This window comes from Fukomys damarensis, unplaced genomic scaffold (genome assembly GCF_012274545.1).
Source record: "Fukomys damarensis isolate Sample0158 unplaced genomic scaffold, DMR_v1.0_HiC HiC_scaffold_26, whole genome shotgun sequence".
Classification (NCBI taxonomy): domain Eukaryota; kingdom Metazoa; phylum Chordata; class Mammalia; order Rodentia; family Bathyergidae; genus Fukomys; species Fukomys damarensis.
In genome coordinates this window covers 18,031,978-18,047,000 of record NW_022900938.1, presented here as the reverse complement: position 1 = coordinate 18,047,000, position 15,023 = coordinate 18,031,978, and the positions used below count along the sequence as shown (strand labels likewise).

Below are 15,023 nucleotides of genomic sequence, written 5' to 3'. Positions count from 1 at the left end.
GAGAGCTATTTAATATCTCCCTAGGAAGATGAAATGCAGGTATACCCAGCACGTTTCATATTATTTCTGGGGGGTGAGGATATGCTAAACCTTTTCGTGAGTCCCAGGCTAAGAATCTATAAATTTGGATTCTGTGTTGTAGAAACGTGATATGCTATAAAAAAAACTTGATGTATTGCTTAGTTTGTTCATTCATTTATTGGTAAATCAAGGGTAACAGTGATGTAAGAATTTGGTGTGTGGTTTAAATGTGGCTTAAAGAGATTTGGAAAACAAACCAAGGACTGTGATAAGTGCCCCAGCTCCCACTCCTTTATCTGCACAGTGGATGATAGGTGCATTCCTATGAAAGGGTAGAAAGTGTCTGGGACCCAGGCCTGCCTGGTACTGGGTAGTGGGTGATGTTCCCATCATTGATTTTTCACTAGAGTAGGTGAGATCAGGCACATTCAAGGTTTGGCAATAGACTTCCCCTAAAATAGAGAGCACTGTTGGAAAAAAGGTGCTGTTCTCTTTTTAGGACACTAACCTCAAGTTGATGGTTTATATGCTATTTTAATTCATTGATAAATTTTGGAAAGGCCATTTATGTTTTGTTAATTATAAAAGTAACAGATGTCTAGAGAAGGATTGCCTGGGGAAATAGGATAAGAGGTTGTTCTGTCTTCAGGATAAGGAAGCATCTTTTGAATCACCTTCTGACAACAGTGATTTGAAGACAGTATTAAGACTAATTCAATGTGTAATATCCAAGAACCAACAAAACCTAAAACAGCAGACTCAGCCATATTCCTGGAATATAAGTTTCACACCAAGTACGATATTCAAAGAATTGAATATAATTATTAAATTTAGGAACGTGTCCCCGTTAGAGAGTTCAAATAACAATTTTCAAGTAAAAATGTTTTCGCATTATAATTTCACAGAAGGTAATGTGTTATTAGAAAATAACTGATTGAAGCTGATTTTCAGAGACCATAAAAGATACTAATAAATACATAGAACAATGTATTCTTAAATCACTGAAGAAAATTTAGACATTCAAAAATCTGTAAGCAATATCAGTTGGGAAAATGAAAGTCTTTTGTAATAAGACTTTTACTTATACCTCAGATATAAATGTCTCAAATAAAGTGAGACATTCTCTGTCCTCCTTGGATGGGCCCAGCTTTTTGCATAATTGTATGTACATTGAACAATAGGAAGTGATTTCTCCACATAGGATTCGTCATAAAAATAAATAATCATGTCACCTTTTTACCATCATTGTTGAGGCCATAAGACATAGATGTTGTTTGATGGGCTAGGAAAAGCATATATTTCTCCTTTATGCTATTATATGTGGGTGTGCATTTCAGGCTTTCCTTGCAGTGGGTCTGATGTCTGTTCTGTTGTGTATGTGTGAAAGAGACAGGAGATGTCTCTATGTCCCTTTCTACCCTAACAACTCTCTTCCCTATTTCTCTACTTTAAACAAACATAAAATAGAATTGAAATACATTTTAGCAGGTTTTACTTATACTTAATAGTGTTATTTCTTGTAATTTTATGGCTTTATGAAGTCAGTCTTTTATCCAGGAAATATTCCTTAATTTCCAGGAATGGGTGTTTTGGATTTCTTCTTACTTTTATTCTCAGATATTCTGCAGGTCAATTTTGAGACATAAGTAAGCTATTTCTGTCTGTCAGTTTTGAATCAAACAACTTTCTAAAAGTTTTTTTGTGTATTGATTTTCATTTGATTCTCTTGAGTATTTCAGGTGGAAATTTTCATTTCTCACTGGCTAGCACTTTGAGGATAGTGTTAATAAGGCAATAACCGGCCTATTTCACTGATCTTAATGGAAATGATTTACTAATATCAACATGAAGCCTGCTGCTAGATGTGTATATGTGTGTGCTTTCATTTGTGTTTCCATAGAAACATCACAAACATAAAGACATACTCTCATTTTCTAGGAGTTTTATAAAATTTGAGAGTGGATATTAAATTGAGGACATACTTTGTAAGTCTATGAGGGTGCTTGTGGAATATTTTGCCTTTCACTTTAAATACTAGTTTTGGTTGTAGATTGCAACAGTGGCCCATAACTTGGTGTCTTCTACTCTTCAATACTGTATGTTTTTATAACTTTACAATGTCGCGCATGCACACACACACACACACACACACTGTGTGTAGTCGGCACAGTTGTTCCATCAATTCAAAGAAGTAGCTGTTTTTATTTTATGTTGTTTAATTCTTTTTATTTTACGCTGTCTTTTCTACCTTAATAAGTTATAAATGTTAGTGCATTTATTTTTATGGTTCCATGTTTAGTAATGCAAATGATTAAGGCCATGCATTTTCTTTTCATTATAGCATTAGCTATGCTCTACATTTAAAGATATGTAATATTCTCATTATAGTATTTTGCACATTCTTCAATTGCTGTTATTTTTATTCTTTCACTTCATCATATAGAGGGGGGAGGGCAGGGAAAGAAGGGGACAGGAGCAAGTACTTTTGGTTTTTACTTTGTTTTCAAATATTCTACAATATGTTTCTTTTTTTTTTAAGCCAAAACAAAGTATATTTTCAAAAATTTTGTAAGACTAACCCATTCTTCTTTTTACTTTATCATTAATTTCAGTTTATTGAATTGCTTGACAAAAAGTAATCTAAATTCAGCAATCTCACTGTGGCAATCTTTAGTTGCTTCTTACTAATTTTGTTTCCTTACGTGATCTTTAATTAAAAGTGATCCTTATTTGATCCTTATGTTTAGGAATATTTTTGAATATTATTTCTTTCTTTCTTTCTTTCTTTCTTTTTTTTTTTTTAAGTTATTGTTCAGGACCAGATATCTGTAGATTAAGTTAATTACTGTATATTAACTTTTTTGGTCACCGTTTATTTTTTTGCCCTTTTTTTTCTGTTTATAAGATGGTTTCCTCAATTTTATTTTTCTTATTACTAGCTAGATTTTCTTCTACAGAATCATTCTTTGCTTCATTAGTATCTTCTTAGAGACTTTAAATTCTGATGTCATTGTTTACTTAATTTCTTAAGTTTTCTCAATTTTTAAGTTTCCATTGCATCCAAACTAATCAAAGACTTCATTTTTTGTCAAAATGTAGAATATGTATGTTCCAAAGCTGCCTCTTTTTCCTTAGAATTCATACTCCATATAGGCACTCTGTCTTGGGCCTATAAGAGTTTTCTCTTCCTTGGGGGAATATTTTTATAGAAAAAAATATATATATATTTAATTTTTTCATTTCTTTATATTAGATTTGCTTTTTGTCAAATGGTTATCTGTGCCAACTATACTTGGTTACCATTCAAATCCTCCTCTCAAAATTCATGCTGAAGACTGGAGTAATGAAGGAGGTATTTTATATTATTCACTTGCCTAATAAGGCTTTAAGGGAGTAAAGAGGGAGTCCAGTCTTGTCGGTCACCATCAGGAGGCTTGTATCTTCACAGACATTTTTCCTCCTTCATTTATCAGTGACCGTCCCAGAGGGCAGCTTTGGGAAGGGAAGGCTTTATGTTCTGGGAACATGTCCGTGATGCTCTTGGGAAGCCAAAACTAAAGCAGTAAAGAGCAAGGTGGGGCTGTGTTCTTGCTGTGCCAAAATACCTGTGCCTCGGTAGTCTTAGAAAGCTGTTGACTGTAGCAAGTTTTTCCTGTGCCTTTTGCTTCTCACCTGTCTGATTTCAGGGAAACTGGTAGTTTCTCAGATTTCCTTCCTGTAAGACCACTTCACTGTCTGGAGAAGGCGAGTTGTATGTTGTTTTCCATGTCAGAGTTTGGTTCTGAATGCAGTGATTCTAGCAGATATTCCTTAAGTGTTGAGGCACACAGTGACCACTGTCCCATAGGGTAAGTCCTACTAACCTCCCCATTTTACGTCCTTGCAGTCCCTGATTTTTGGAATTCTTTTTTTTTCTCATTGAGTTTATTGGTACATTTAGGCATACAGTACAGTTACATTCATCACTGGGATCTTGTACCTTTGCATGACAGGTCTTGGTTCTCATGTTTTCCCCTTGTCCCTGCCCTCCCTTCACCCCCAGTCTCCTCCCTTCCCTATTTACAAATACTTTATTTCCATTTTTTCACTTTCTCATGTTTTTTTCTTTTCCTTTATTCCTTTTCCCCTACCCTTCCCACTTCCCCTACACCTTTAGCCCTTTTCTTCCTATTTCACATTGTCAATCATATCATTAGGATCTTATGTACCATTATAGCTTTTCACACTAGAGAAACTATTCGGTATTTACACATGTGTGACTTATTTATTTCACTTAGGAGTATATCCTCAGTATGTATCCATTTTCCTATGAATGACTCTAATTTCTCATTCTTTGTGGCTGAGTAGTATTCCATTTTATAGAAAAAACACATTTTCTTTATCCAGTCTCCAACTGATGGGCAAATGGGCTGTTTCCAAATTTTAGCTATTAGAAACTGTGCCACTATAAACATAGGTGTGCATATATTACTGTGATATGATTCTTTTAATTCTTTTGAAAGATACCCAGCAGAGGGATGGCTGGGTCAAATGGAACCTCCAGTCCCAGCTCTTTGTATCTCCATATTGATTTCCACAGTGGTTCCACCAGTCTGCACTCCCACCAACAATGGAAAAGGGTTCCTTTCTCCCCACAACCCTGCCAACATTTGTTATTGGTTGATTTCTTGATAGCAGCCATTCTGTGTGGGGTGAGGTAGAATCTGAGTGTTGTTTTCATCTGCATCTCTCAAATGACCAGTGATATGGAACATTTTTTCATATATTTACTTGATGTTTCTCCTTCTTTGTGTGAGAAATGTCTGTTCATTTCAGATGTCCATTTTTGAATCAGGTCTTCATATAGAATTCTTTTTAGGAATGTGTCTGCTAGGTCTCATACGGCCATCTTTCCTAGAAGTCTCTGGCTTATCTTGGAATTAATCCATGTGTTTCTGTTTTTCACTTGTGGGTTAATGGCCTTAGAAATTAAAAAAGAATTTACTAACTCTTGTCTTCAAGGAAAAAAAATCCTATACTATGACAATGTAAAATTTATTGCTCCAGTGATCATCTTGATGAAAAACTAAGCTATTCTGTCCTGTTATGAGGGTACCATTCAGTTGATAGGAGTGTCCTGCTTCGAGGGGCTTGTGTCTAAGATCTTCTAATGTGGGCCCTCCAGATTCTCTGTAGTCATGCAAAGACTGAAACAAAGCAAACTGTCAATGACCCAAATACTGTCTTAGATGACAATGTTAAAACTGTAGGTGCTGAAGATACTTGTAGCTCAGGGCTTAGCACGTGAGAAGTCCTGTTTGATTCCCAGTACCACAAAAAATTTAAAATCAACGCAAACAAAAACTATAAACAAGTAGACCCTGACTTGATGGCTATATCTCATCTCAAGTTTTGATTGTGGCCAATCTTAGCTTCACTTGCAGCAAAGGAACCTACTTTTCTTAGTTTTAGAAGTGGTGCTTGTCTCACAGCCTGTCCTTAACACTGAAGTCCCGATTGACCTCAATCAGAAAAAGTGGTGTCAGCATCTGTCTGTGTTCTACAATTCTAAATGTAATTATCAAAAGCCTTTTATAAAGTCACCAAGGTAGAGAGAGACCTCTAGTGATAGTGGGCGTGGAAGATGGGAAGGGGGTCTTTATAGGGATAACTCCAAACATGCCATTTTACTCTTGATTCTGTCACACCTCCAGACCCTAGGTTCCAGCACAATTTAGAGAAATTTAAAAGGAAACAGAAATAGAAGCTTAAAAGAGAAATTATACCTTTCAAATTCCTGGCAAATAGAAAAGTAAGTTAAAACCATAAAAATGTCAGTGTGCTACCTAGGCAGACTGTAATGGAAAAGCTGTCAAACTTTAGAGGAAACAAAGGACCAAAAATCCAGAAGGTACAAAATGATATGGCAAGGGAAAGGCCAACTTGTAGCTATAACATTAAGTGAAAAGCGAAATAACCCTTCTAAAAGTATGAACTTTCTAAAACCTCAACCTGATCATTACTAGAGGGACATGTAAGGCAAAATAATCCTGAAAGTTTAAATGTGAAAAGATAGTTTCATTAATCACTCCTAAACAAAGATAGCAGATGAGACCAAATAAAGCAAGGAGGTATTGAACAATGAGGGTCATTTTTACAGTAACCAGAAATTAATATTTAGCTGTTATGAACTATCTTTATGATAAATTTCACTGTTTCAGAATGTACTGAATACAACCTAAGTGGTCCAGTAGATAAGTAGTTAAATATACGGTGGCATATTTTTGTAGGGGCCTGATGTATAGTAGTTAGGAACAGTATTCTCTCTTTTTTTTTTTTAGTATTCTCTCTTTTTTTTGGTACTAGGGATCGAACTCAGGACCTTGCGCTTGTGAAGCAGGCGGTGGCACCACTGAGCTAAATCCCTGGCCCAAGAATGATATTCTTGAAATATCTTTGCCTTTAGAAAGGCCCACAGTTATGTGTCATTGATTGGAAAAAAGTGTATTATAAATAGTGTGAATGCTATTCTTTTGCTTTGGCTAAAGTTGAACCAAAAATGATGACAAAGGTTATCTTTGAGTGATACAACTAGAAGCAATTCAAATATTTTCTTTGGAATTTTTCATCTTTTCCTGTGGTTTATATGGTAAATTGTTACCATATCCAGACACCCACTGCCTGTCCTGCCTAGAGGAGTAGTTTTATATATCATTGACCTCAGCTGTGACTCGCTTTGGCCATAAACATCAGTCGAGGTGAGATGTACCACGAACAAGCAGAAGCTTTAAAACTATCCCATGGTTCTGCCATGACTCTGCCCCTCCCTCTTATAGGGGCTGCCCCAGAACCATGGGGTGAGGCGAACAACCAATAGGTCTGCAGTTTGGCTAAAGCACATGTAAATCAGCAGGAAAAAAAAAACCTTTCGTGTCAGCCCCTGAGGTTTTGGCCTTGCTTGTGACCACATCACAACTTTCTGAGCTCAGGCTAAGTAGTCCCCAGTTTGTTTGTTTCTTTCTTTCTTTCTTTCTTTCTTTCTTTCTCTTTTTTTTTTTGACACTTAACGATTTATTATGCCTGTGAACTATAAGTTCTAGGCATTTTCCATACCACCTTTTGCTTTAATTAGGTCCCTGGGTCATAAATCTGAATTTTATGTCACTCAATATAAATGCAGATGTTACAGCACTTCGCAGTACTTTCAGTGTTCCCACTGATATGAAGGAAGAATGAGACAGAAAAATTAGATGTTCTGCTGTCACATTGCTGTCATTTTCAGCCACAATACTTTTCTCTTTGAGTATAGTAATTATGTTGGTGTCGACTTTAAAATGTGTGGACTTGGGTTTAAAATATTGTTTAGGCAATTTCTGAAAATGTGTTTCGATAGATACCAAATAAGTATTTTTCAAATGTCATAGTAATTCCTATACTCTAGGAATAAAAAATAAAATATAACATTCTAACTGAATTTAGACCTACTTTTATAATGAATGCATTTTGAAGTATTATAGTTAGTAATTGGTTGGAATGATCTTTAAAGATCATTTGATTTTTATAAAGTTCTTGAAACCCCTTTTGTTTAAAAAAAGACCAAAATTAATAGCAACAACAGTAACCTCCGAACGAAGTCTTAAAATGAATTAAATTATTTTACTCACCTTGTCCTTCATTTTGATATTATTCAACATGTTCATAATTGAAATTAGACTGAAATGTTGCCTTTCATTATAAACAAGTTACCATGAAAATGTCATGTTAAATTAAAACAAAAATCAACATGTTAACATTGGTATTAATAAAGAAAGTACAGTTATATGTAGCTTTAAAAAAGAAAAAAGAAAAATCCCAACGGAGGAAATGTAGCTTGGACTGAATTTACTTGCAAGTGGCTAACAGTTTAATGAGTTGGATTATTTCACACTTATCCCTTGGGAGCACTTGAGTACATCACAGACTGCCATACTTTTAGCTCAGAAGTCAGCATCTACTTGTAAAACATCTTGGACCAGAAAGCAAAGCACTTCAAGTCGAGGATCTGAGTGGTGTTCTTGCTTTCTGTTTCCTGGCGCCAGAGCTTGGTTTCAGAAGCTCTACTCATGCTCATTAGTCTGCCTTCATAAAACAAAAAGATTAGATGATCACCTATCTGGTATTGGCTTATTACTGCCTTTTGCGAATACTGAATGAAACCTCATTGCTAGCCAAAAAAACGAGCTCCATAGGTATTTATGTTTCTATTTTTTCTAAAGGCTATCTGGATTTCTTTCAAGACAAAGTTGTGCAGTTTTGACAGTAGGTAGCTTTTGCTTTTCTGTGGTGACTTAAGAAAGAAATTTAAAACCTAAACAAAGGAATATAAGTTTTAGTCATTAGAATGTCCAGTTTTACAAATTTATAAAAATTCCCTTTTGGTTATTGGGATTGTTCCTTCAAATATTACCTATAACCAATAGACCATTAAATCCTGATTTAACACACTCAAGGCCATATAATCCATTAACATAATGTTACAGATTTTAAAAATATAATAATAGACCTGTAAAAATTTAATTTACTTGTACATATAGAATTAACACAATCTACACACAAATCACTGGATCGTTAACTATATCATTCACATAATCTAGTAAACATTTATGTCACCAGCATAGATTTCTCTGGGCTCTACATTTCCAAGTATTTATCTTCATTTGAATTCCTCAGTGGTATCTTAGACTCAACGTGCCTAAAATCATACTCATGATTTTCCTGTCATCTTGGATTTCTCTTGACTATTTCTTGCTTACAATGCCAGAAACCTGGGAGTCTCCCCAACATTGTCTGCCTTTCCCCCTTCCCCATGTCAGTCCCAGTAGGAAGAACTTGGTCCTGGGTTTTCTGCCCCTCCTCTAGTCTGATCTCTGGCTTCCTGGTGCAGGGTGGGAAGTGTTTCCTTCATCTTCTTTACTTCCCCAATTTCATTTTCCTTATGGTTACCAAAGTAACCTCTTAGTAATACAAATCTGATTATTCTGTATTCTTTTATGGCTTCTTATGCTTATGGTAGAAATAGAAATGCTAATGTCTTTACTCATTTGAACTGCTATAAAAGAATAACTGAAATTGGGTAATTCTAAAAAATAAAAATTTCTTTCTCATTGTCCTGGAGGCTGAGAAATCCAGAAGTAGAGCACTAACCAGTTAGAGCCCAGTCTTTGCTTCCACAATGGTGTTTTCAACACTGTGCCCTCCAGAGGGAAGATGCATTCATCGACTTTCCCATGGCTGGACATAATCTCACAGTTTCAAGAACTTACTTCATGGTCATCTGTCTCCAAGCCAGAAGGGCGTGGTGAGCCAAAGATGCTCAGCTCACGCCAGCCAGGAAGCAGATTAGGGCAACTGTGCTGGAGAGGAAAGGGTGAGAGACTATATTCAGTAGCCAAGGTCATGCCTCCACGACTAAACCAAACAAACAGAGACAGAATGTATTTTACTAATTTTCTAGATGTTTCTTAATCCAGTCAAATTGATACATTAGTATAAACAGTCACGGTCTACCCCTTGTCAGCTTCATGCCCACATTTCCTTACACCATACTTAATCTCAAAATAAAAGCAATAGCAAGTTTATAAATCCACCTAAAGTAATACTTTGCTATGTGTAACTGGAAACACAATAATTCCTTCTCCAAAGTTTCAGCAATTCCAGCATTTTTCAAAAGTTTAAGTCCAAGTTTACTCTGAGACCCAGGACAAACTCTTTACTGTGGACCTTTGTAAAAATAAAAAAGAAGTTACAAAATCCCAAGGTACAGATGGTACAAGGTAAATATTCCCATTCCATAAAGGAGGAATATGAGGATAAGAAACAATTGAACCAAAACAAGACTAAAACCTAGTAGGGTGAACATTAAATCCTATAGCTCTATATCTGGCATCCAGGGCACATGGTAGTAAATTAAAGTTCTCCTTCCCCCTATGACTTTAGCTCATTGCAGCCCATACAGACTTTCTTTTGGGCTGACTCCACTCATGACCTACAGACATTTCATGTTCCTGTCATTCCTGACTTCCTAGGGTGTCCATTGCTCCTTGAGCTTCATTCCAACAGCTTCATGCACTGCCCTCTTAGAGGCTCTGTTCATGGACTTTTAGGCCTTCCTTTGAAATCTGATTGATGGCCTCTCTTACCCACAATGCTTGCATTCTGTGTGCCAGTAAAACCAGGACTGTGTGGACAGTATCAAGGTCTACTGTCAGTAAAAGCAGTGACCAGGACCCCATGGGCTATGTCTACAGTAGCCTCTGAGTGTGGATGGCTGAGCATGGTGAAATGAATCCCAGAGAAGCAATTCAGTAAGTGGCTCTTCTTGATCAGGGGCCCAGGGACTCTTCTCAGAAGAAAGGCTGACACGTTTGCACCCTTGAATTGCAGTGAATGGAATCTTGCTAATTCCTGGGATGCCATCAAGGCATCTTTTTCCTTTTTTCTATACAAACTATTTGGTTTCTTTTTAAAGGTTCTGTTCTCCATAGTAGCCACACCTCTTTTGGTCCCAACTTCACATATGGTACCTTTGGGGCCACAGTTTGAATTTTTCAGAGTCTTCTGCTCTGCTTTTTGCCCCAGTTCTTACTATAAATTTATTAAATTAAAAGCAGGAAGTAGTACCGATGCCACAACCTGGGTGTGAAATTTCCTCACCAGATTAATTAATCCATTCCCCTTTGTCTCAGTCTCTTGCAAAATCTCAGAACGTGGGAAAAATGTAGATAAATTTTTGACCAGAGCATAACAGAAATGGCCTATAGTCCAACTGCCAGTGTATTCCTTGTTCCCTACTGAAACTTTTGAGCCTGGCCTTTACTCTCCCCATTCATATCCACATCTTGGTCTTCCAAGGTCTGCCCAGAATCACCCATCAGGCTTTATTCTTCACATTCTGATTCTTGTGTAGCCCACATCTCTTAAACTAAACCTTTACTCCTCCTGCAAACTAGTACCAAAGGCTTCTAAACCCATGTGATTAGGTATCCTCACAGCAATGGCTCCAGTCCTAGCACAAACTTTTTATATTAGCTTTTACTTGCTGGGCACAGTACCCAACACTCACAACTTTCAAGAGTAAGGGTTAATTTGGCTTACAATTTCAAGGGATTTAGTCCATGGGCAGCTGGCTCCAAGCAGGAATGTCATGTGGAAGGGTTTGGGTATAGCACAGGTGCTCAGCCCATGGCATCCTGGAAACATAGCAGGGAAACAGTGCCAGAGAGGAATGAGTGAGGTCACAGCTCCATGTTCTTTCCAGACACATGCAGCAATGTTCTTTACTAATCTGCTAGGCATTTCTTAATTTAGTGAAATTGACATGTCAGGATTAAATGGTCATAGGAGGAATGCTGTATCCTCAAGGTAGATGAGCAGAAGATAGAGAACTGCCCTCAAAAACCCTTTTTAATGTGGCATTAAATCCATCCATGGGAGCACAGCCTTCATGGCCTATGGACTTCCATTTAGTCCTCATCTCACAATAATGTTGCCTTGGGGTTAAGGTTCTAGCACATGAAATGTGTGGCAGGCATTCATATCATCCAGCCAATATGTATTCCAAGGCCCTGTGGAATAAGCCTCTGCCTTTCTTTGACCATGTTGTGCTTTAATGTCATATAGTGCTTTAATCATACTGACCACCAGTCATTGTGACCACCAGCTCTGATTTCAGTCCATCGGTACTTGCAAATTTATTAGTTGTTGAAGTCATGCGTAGTCATGCTGTAGCTGTGCAGTGTAAAAACCTGTGGATATATTTTGTTAATCAGCTTTAACCTATTATGAGAAACGGTTTATTTTGGCTCATGCTTTCAGAGGTTCCACTTCATGATAGTTCAGACTCGTTGCTTTCAGGCTTTTGGTAAGGGTGTCAGATGCCATGACAGAGAGTGCATGGCAGAGCAAACTGTTCACTTCATGGCCAGGAAGTAAAAGCGAAAGAATATGGTGTTCAGGGATCCACAGTCTCCTTGAAAGGCACACACCCAAGGACTTCACGTAAGGCCCTACATCCTGTGGGTTCTACTCTTGCTAATGGTGCCACCATGAAGAGCAAATCTTTTAACACATGATCCTTGGGGAGACATTCAGCGTTCAAACTACAGCCTGTGTATTCTCTGCTCTTTCACAGATTCTGGCTCCTGGTGCACATAATATGTGCATCAGTCCTTTTGTAACTGACTCTTATGTTGGATTTAAACACAACATATTCCATTGGGTAGGGGGAATTGCAAATACTGGGGAAGAAGCTCCTCTACTTTGCCTCATTATTAGGGTCCACGATATTTATAAAATTGTAATTCACCTTAAAACAGTGTGATTTTTAGCTTATGTTTTCTTTCCTCTTTCCTTGTTGACAAACTTTTGTTAAAAACTAACATTTCTGTCTTCCTCCTGAAAGTCTAGATGAAGACATATTTCCAGTTGTACCAGAGTTCTTCCTCTCACTAACACAAATTAATATTTACCTTAAATATCCTGATTTTAATTGTTTGAGACACCCATAACTGTGGATAGTTGTTAGTCCACTTTCCATCTCTGTAACAAAATACCTGAGATAATTAATCTATAAGGAGAAAAGGTTTACATGAAACTCTAAAATTTGTCTTGCTTTTAGGTTTTTGGACACACTGGATGTTTGTCTGTTCTTTCCTAGGCAAACCTCCTTCATGAAATGGAATGAAGCTGAAAAATCATCCACATCTTTGTCTGTGAACTTGAGATAAGATTGGGATGGTCTCAGGTGCCCACATCTAGACTGTAACTGCAGCCATGAGTTCAGACGAGAAGGGCATATCCCCTGCTCATAAAACGTCCACTCCAACCCATAGAAGTGCCTCCTCTTCAACATCCTCCCAGAGGGACAGTAGGCAGGTAAGAGAAGGTATACAGTACATTTATTGTCTTATGCAAATACTTTACCATTAGCATAGGATGTAATTGCTGATTAATGCTGATGTTTTGTTGTAAAGGCTTGTGCTCCTTAGAAAAACTCATTATTTTCTGTAGATACCCCTGATGGTTCATGAAGCTCCTCTTCTTGCTTTTCTGTCATTTCAGACCTTGTTTTTAGAATGTAGCCCGCAGAAAGGGGGCAGGGTACCTAAGGGCCTTCTCACGTGGTCCTGTCATTGTCTCTATGTGGAGGGGGTCTGGCATCAGGAACTTGAATGTTCTGCTTTCTCTTTCTGCATTTGTGGAGGTGAAAAAGGATCTATAAACCCACAAAGCACTTCTGTCTCAGAGACTCTCATTAGTCCACCAAGCCCTAAACTGTGTGAAATCTGCTAACAGTTAAATTCAGGAATTAGGTTACAAAAAATTGTAATATTAGAGAACTGAAAGCAGTGAGATCTCAGCAATTTTTAAAGGGCATGGAGGGGTAAACTGTCATTGCTTAAGTAGAAAACATCCAATGGCCCATTTAAGCCAATTCTGAAAGTTATTTTTACAGTTACTTCATTGTTGTCTTAGTGATGCTTTTTCTGCTGCTTGGGTTGCATGAAGATTAATCATATGAATGATCTTCATTGTCGAACAGTGAAGCTGCCACAGATCTGAAAATAACTATTTTCCATTTTAATATTGTCTTGTGATAATATTTTGGTTGTGTAACTGGAAATTCACAAGTAGGTTAAGCTTTAATGAAAACTTTCCATTTCCAGTTTTATTGTGAAAACTTCCAATTAGTGAACATTCTTGCAGGGTCCCCTCATTTCTCTCTGTCCCCACTACCATTTTATGTGTTCAAAGCGTATTGCCTCGCTTCTAGAAGTATGTACACCAGTTGTTAATCGTCCATCACAGATGTGAGTCATTCACATGTGAATTCGTTCTTCTAGATAGTGGGAAATGCACTGCTGGGAGTGCCCTCAGTCTCAGACCCTCCTGACCTTTCCCCTTTCTATTTCTAGCAAAAAATTCTGGGGAAATCTGTAAGAACCAGGGATTTTTATTTGTCTATCTTTCACAGGTCCTAAAGCAGTTATTTCCACTACAGGATCTTGGGAAATTATTTACGCTGGTGTCTTTTGGTACTGAATTCAAAGAGTGCACTCATGTAGACTCTTGAGTGACCTGTGATTGCACATAGTTAACAATACTTACTCCACTCATAGAGCGAAGGAAGTACTATGAATGAAATCGTTGTATATTAAATAACTACTAATTGCTGAGTTGCCAAGGTAGCAACTCCAGTCTACCTTTCTCCTGTTTCTTTTTTAATTTTTTTATTTTTTATTGAGTTTATTGGTACAATCTAGGTATACAGTACAGTTACATTCATCCTTGGGATTCTGTACCTTTACATAATAGGTCTTGATTCTCATATTTTCCCCTTGTCTCTGCCCTCCCTTCACCCCCTCCTCCCCTCCCCATTTACAAACACTTTATTTCCATTTTTTCAGTTTCTTATATTTTTTTTCCTCTCCCTTATTACCTTTCCCCACCCTTTCCACTTTTGCTACACCTTTAGCCCTTTACTTCCTATTTCACATTATTAATTATCTCATTAGGATCCTGTGTACTATTATAGTTTTTCACACCAGAGAAGCGCTTCGGTATTTCAGTTAAAGAAATCTCTGTATGAACATTAAAAATAGGGAATCCTTAAATAAAACTAAAAAAGGAAAGTAAAAGAGAAAAGGCAATGATGTAACATTAAAATAATCCTTAATTCTGGAGATGAAAATGGTCCCTGAACATATTTAAATTGCTTCTTGCTCTTATAGTCTTATCTTATTGTTTTTTTTCATTATTTAGAGAATACTTTATTAGTTTCTGTAATCAAACCCATGTAGATATGACCTTACATATTTAGTGTGATGTGTTACCCCTGTATACATGGAAAAAAATAAAAAATTAACATTTCTAGACCAATATGGCTGTCCATTTCTGTACAATGCCAACTCAACACGGTAAATTGGGATGACTTTTTCCAAAATTGGCAGCACTGTTAAAGTTTCCCAAAATTCAATTTATATATA

General features: G+C 37.0%; 1 protein-coding gene across 7 annotated transcripts in view; it reads left to right on the top strand.

Annotated features, from left to right (window-relative positions):
* The window catches only part of Osbpl6 (oxysterol binding protein like 6), a 117,110-nt gene that overhangs the window by 26,592 nt on the left and 75,495 nt on the right, over positions 1-15,023 (top strand). For all 7 annotated transcript variants that reach the window (XM_010636770.1, XM_010636768.1, XM_010636767.1 and 4 more), the window contains exon 3: positions 12,695-12,912. In XM_010636770.1, the coding sequence (XP_010635072.1) occupies positions 12,811-12,912 (102 nt within the window). In that variant the 5' untranslated portion in view covers positions 12,695-12,810. The remainder of the gene's footprint in view (positions 1-12,694; positions 12,913-15,023) is intronic.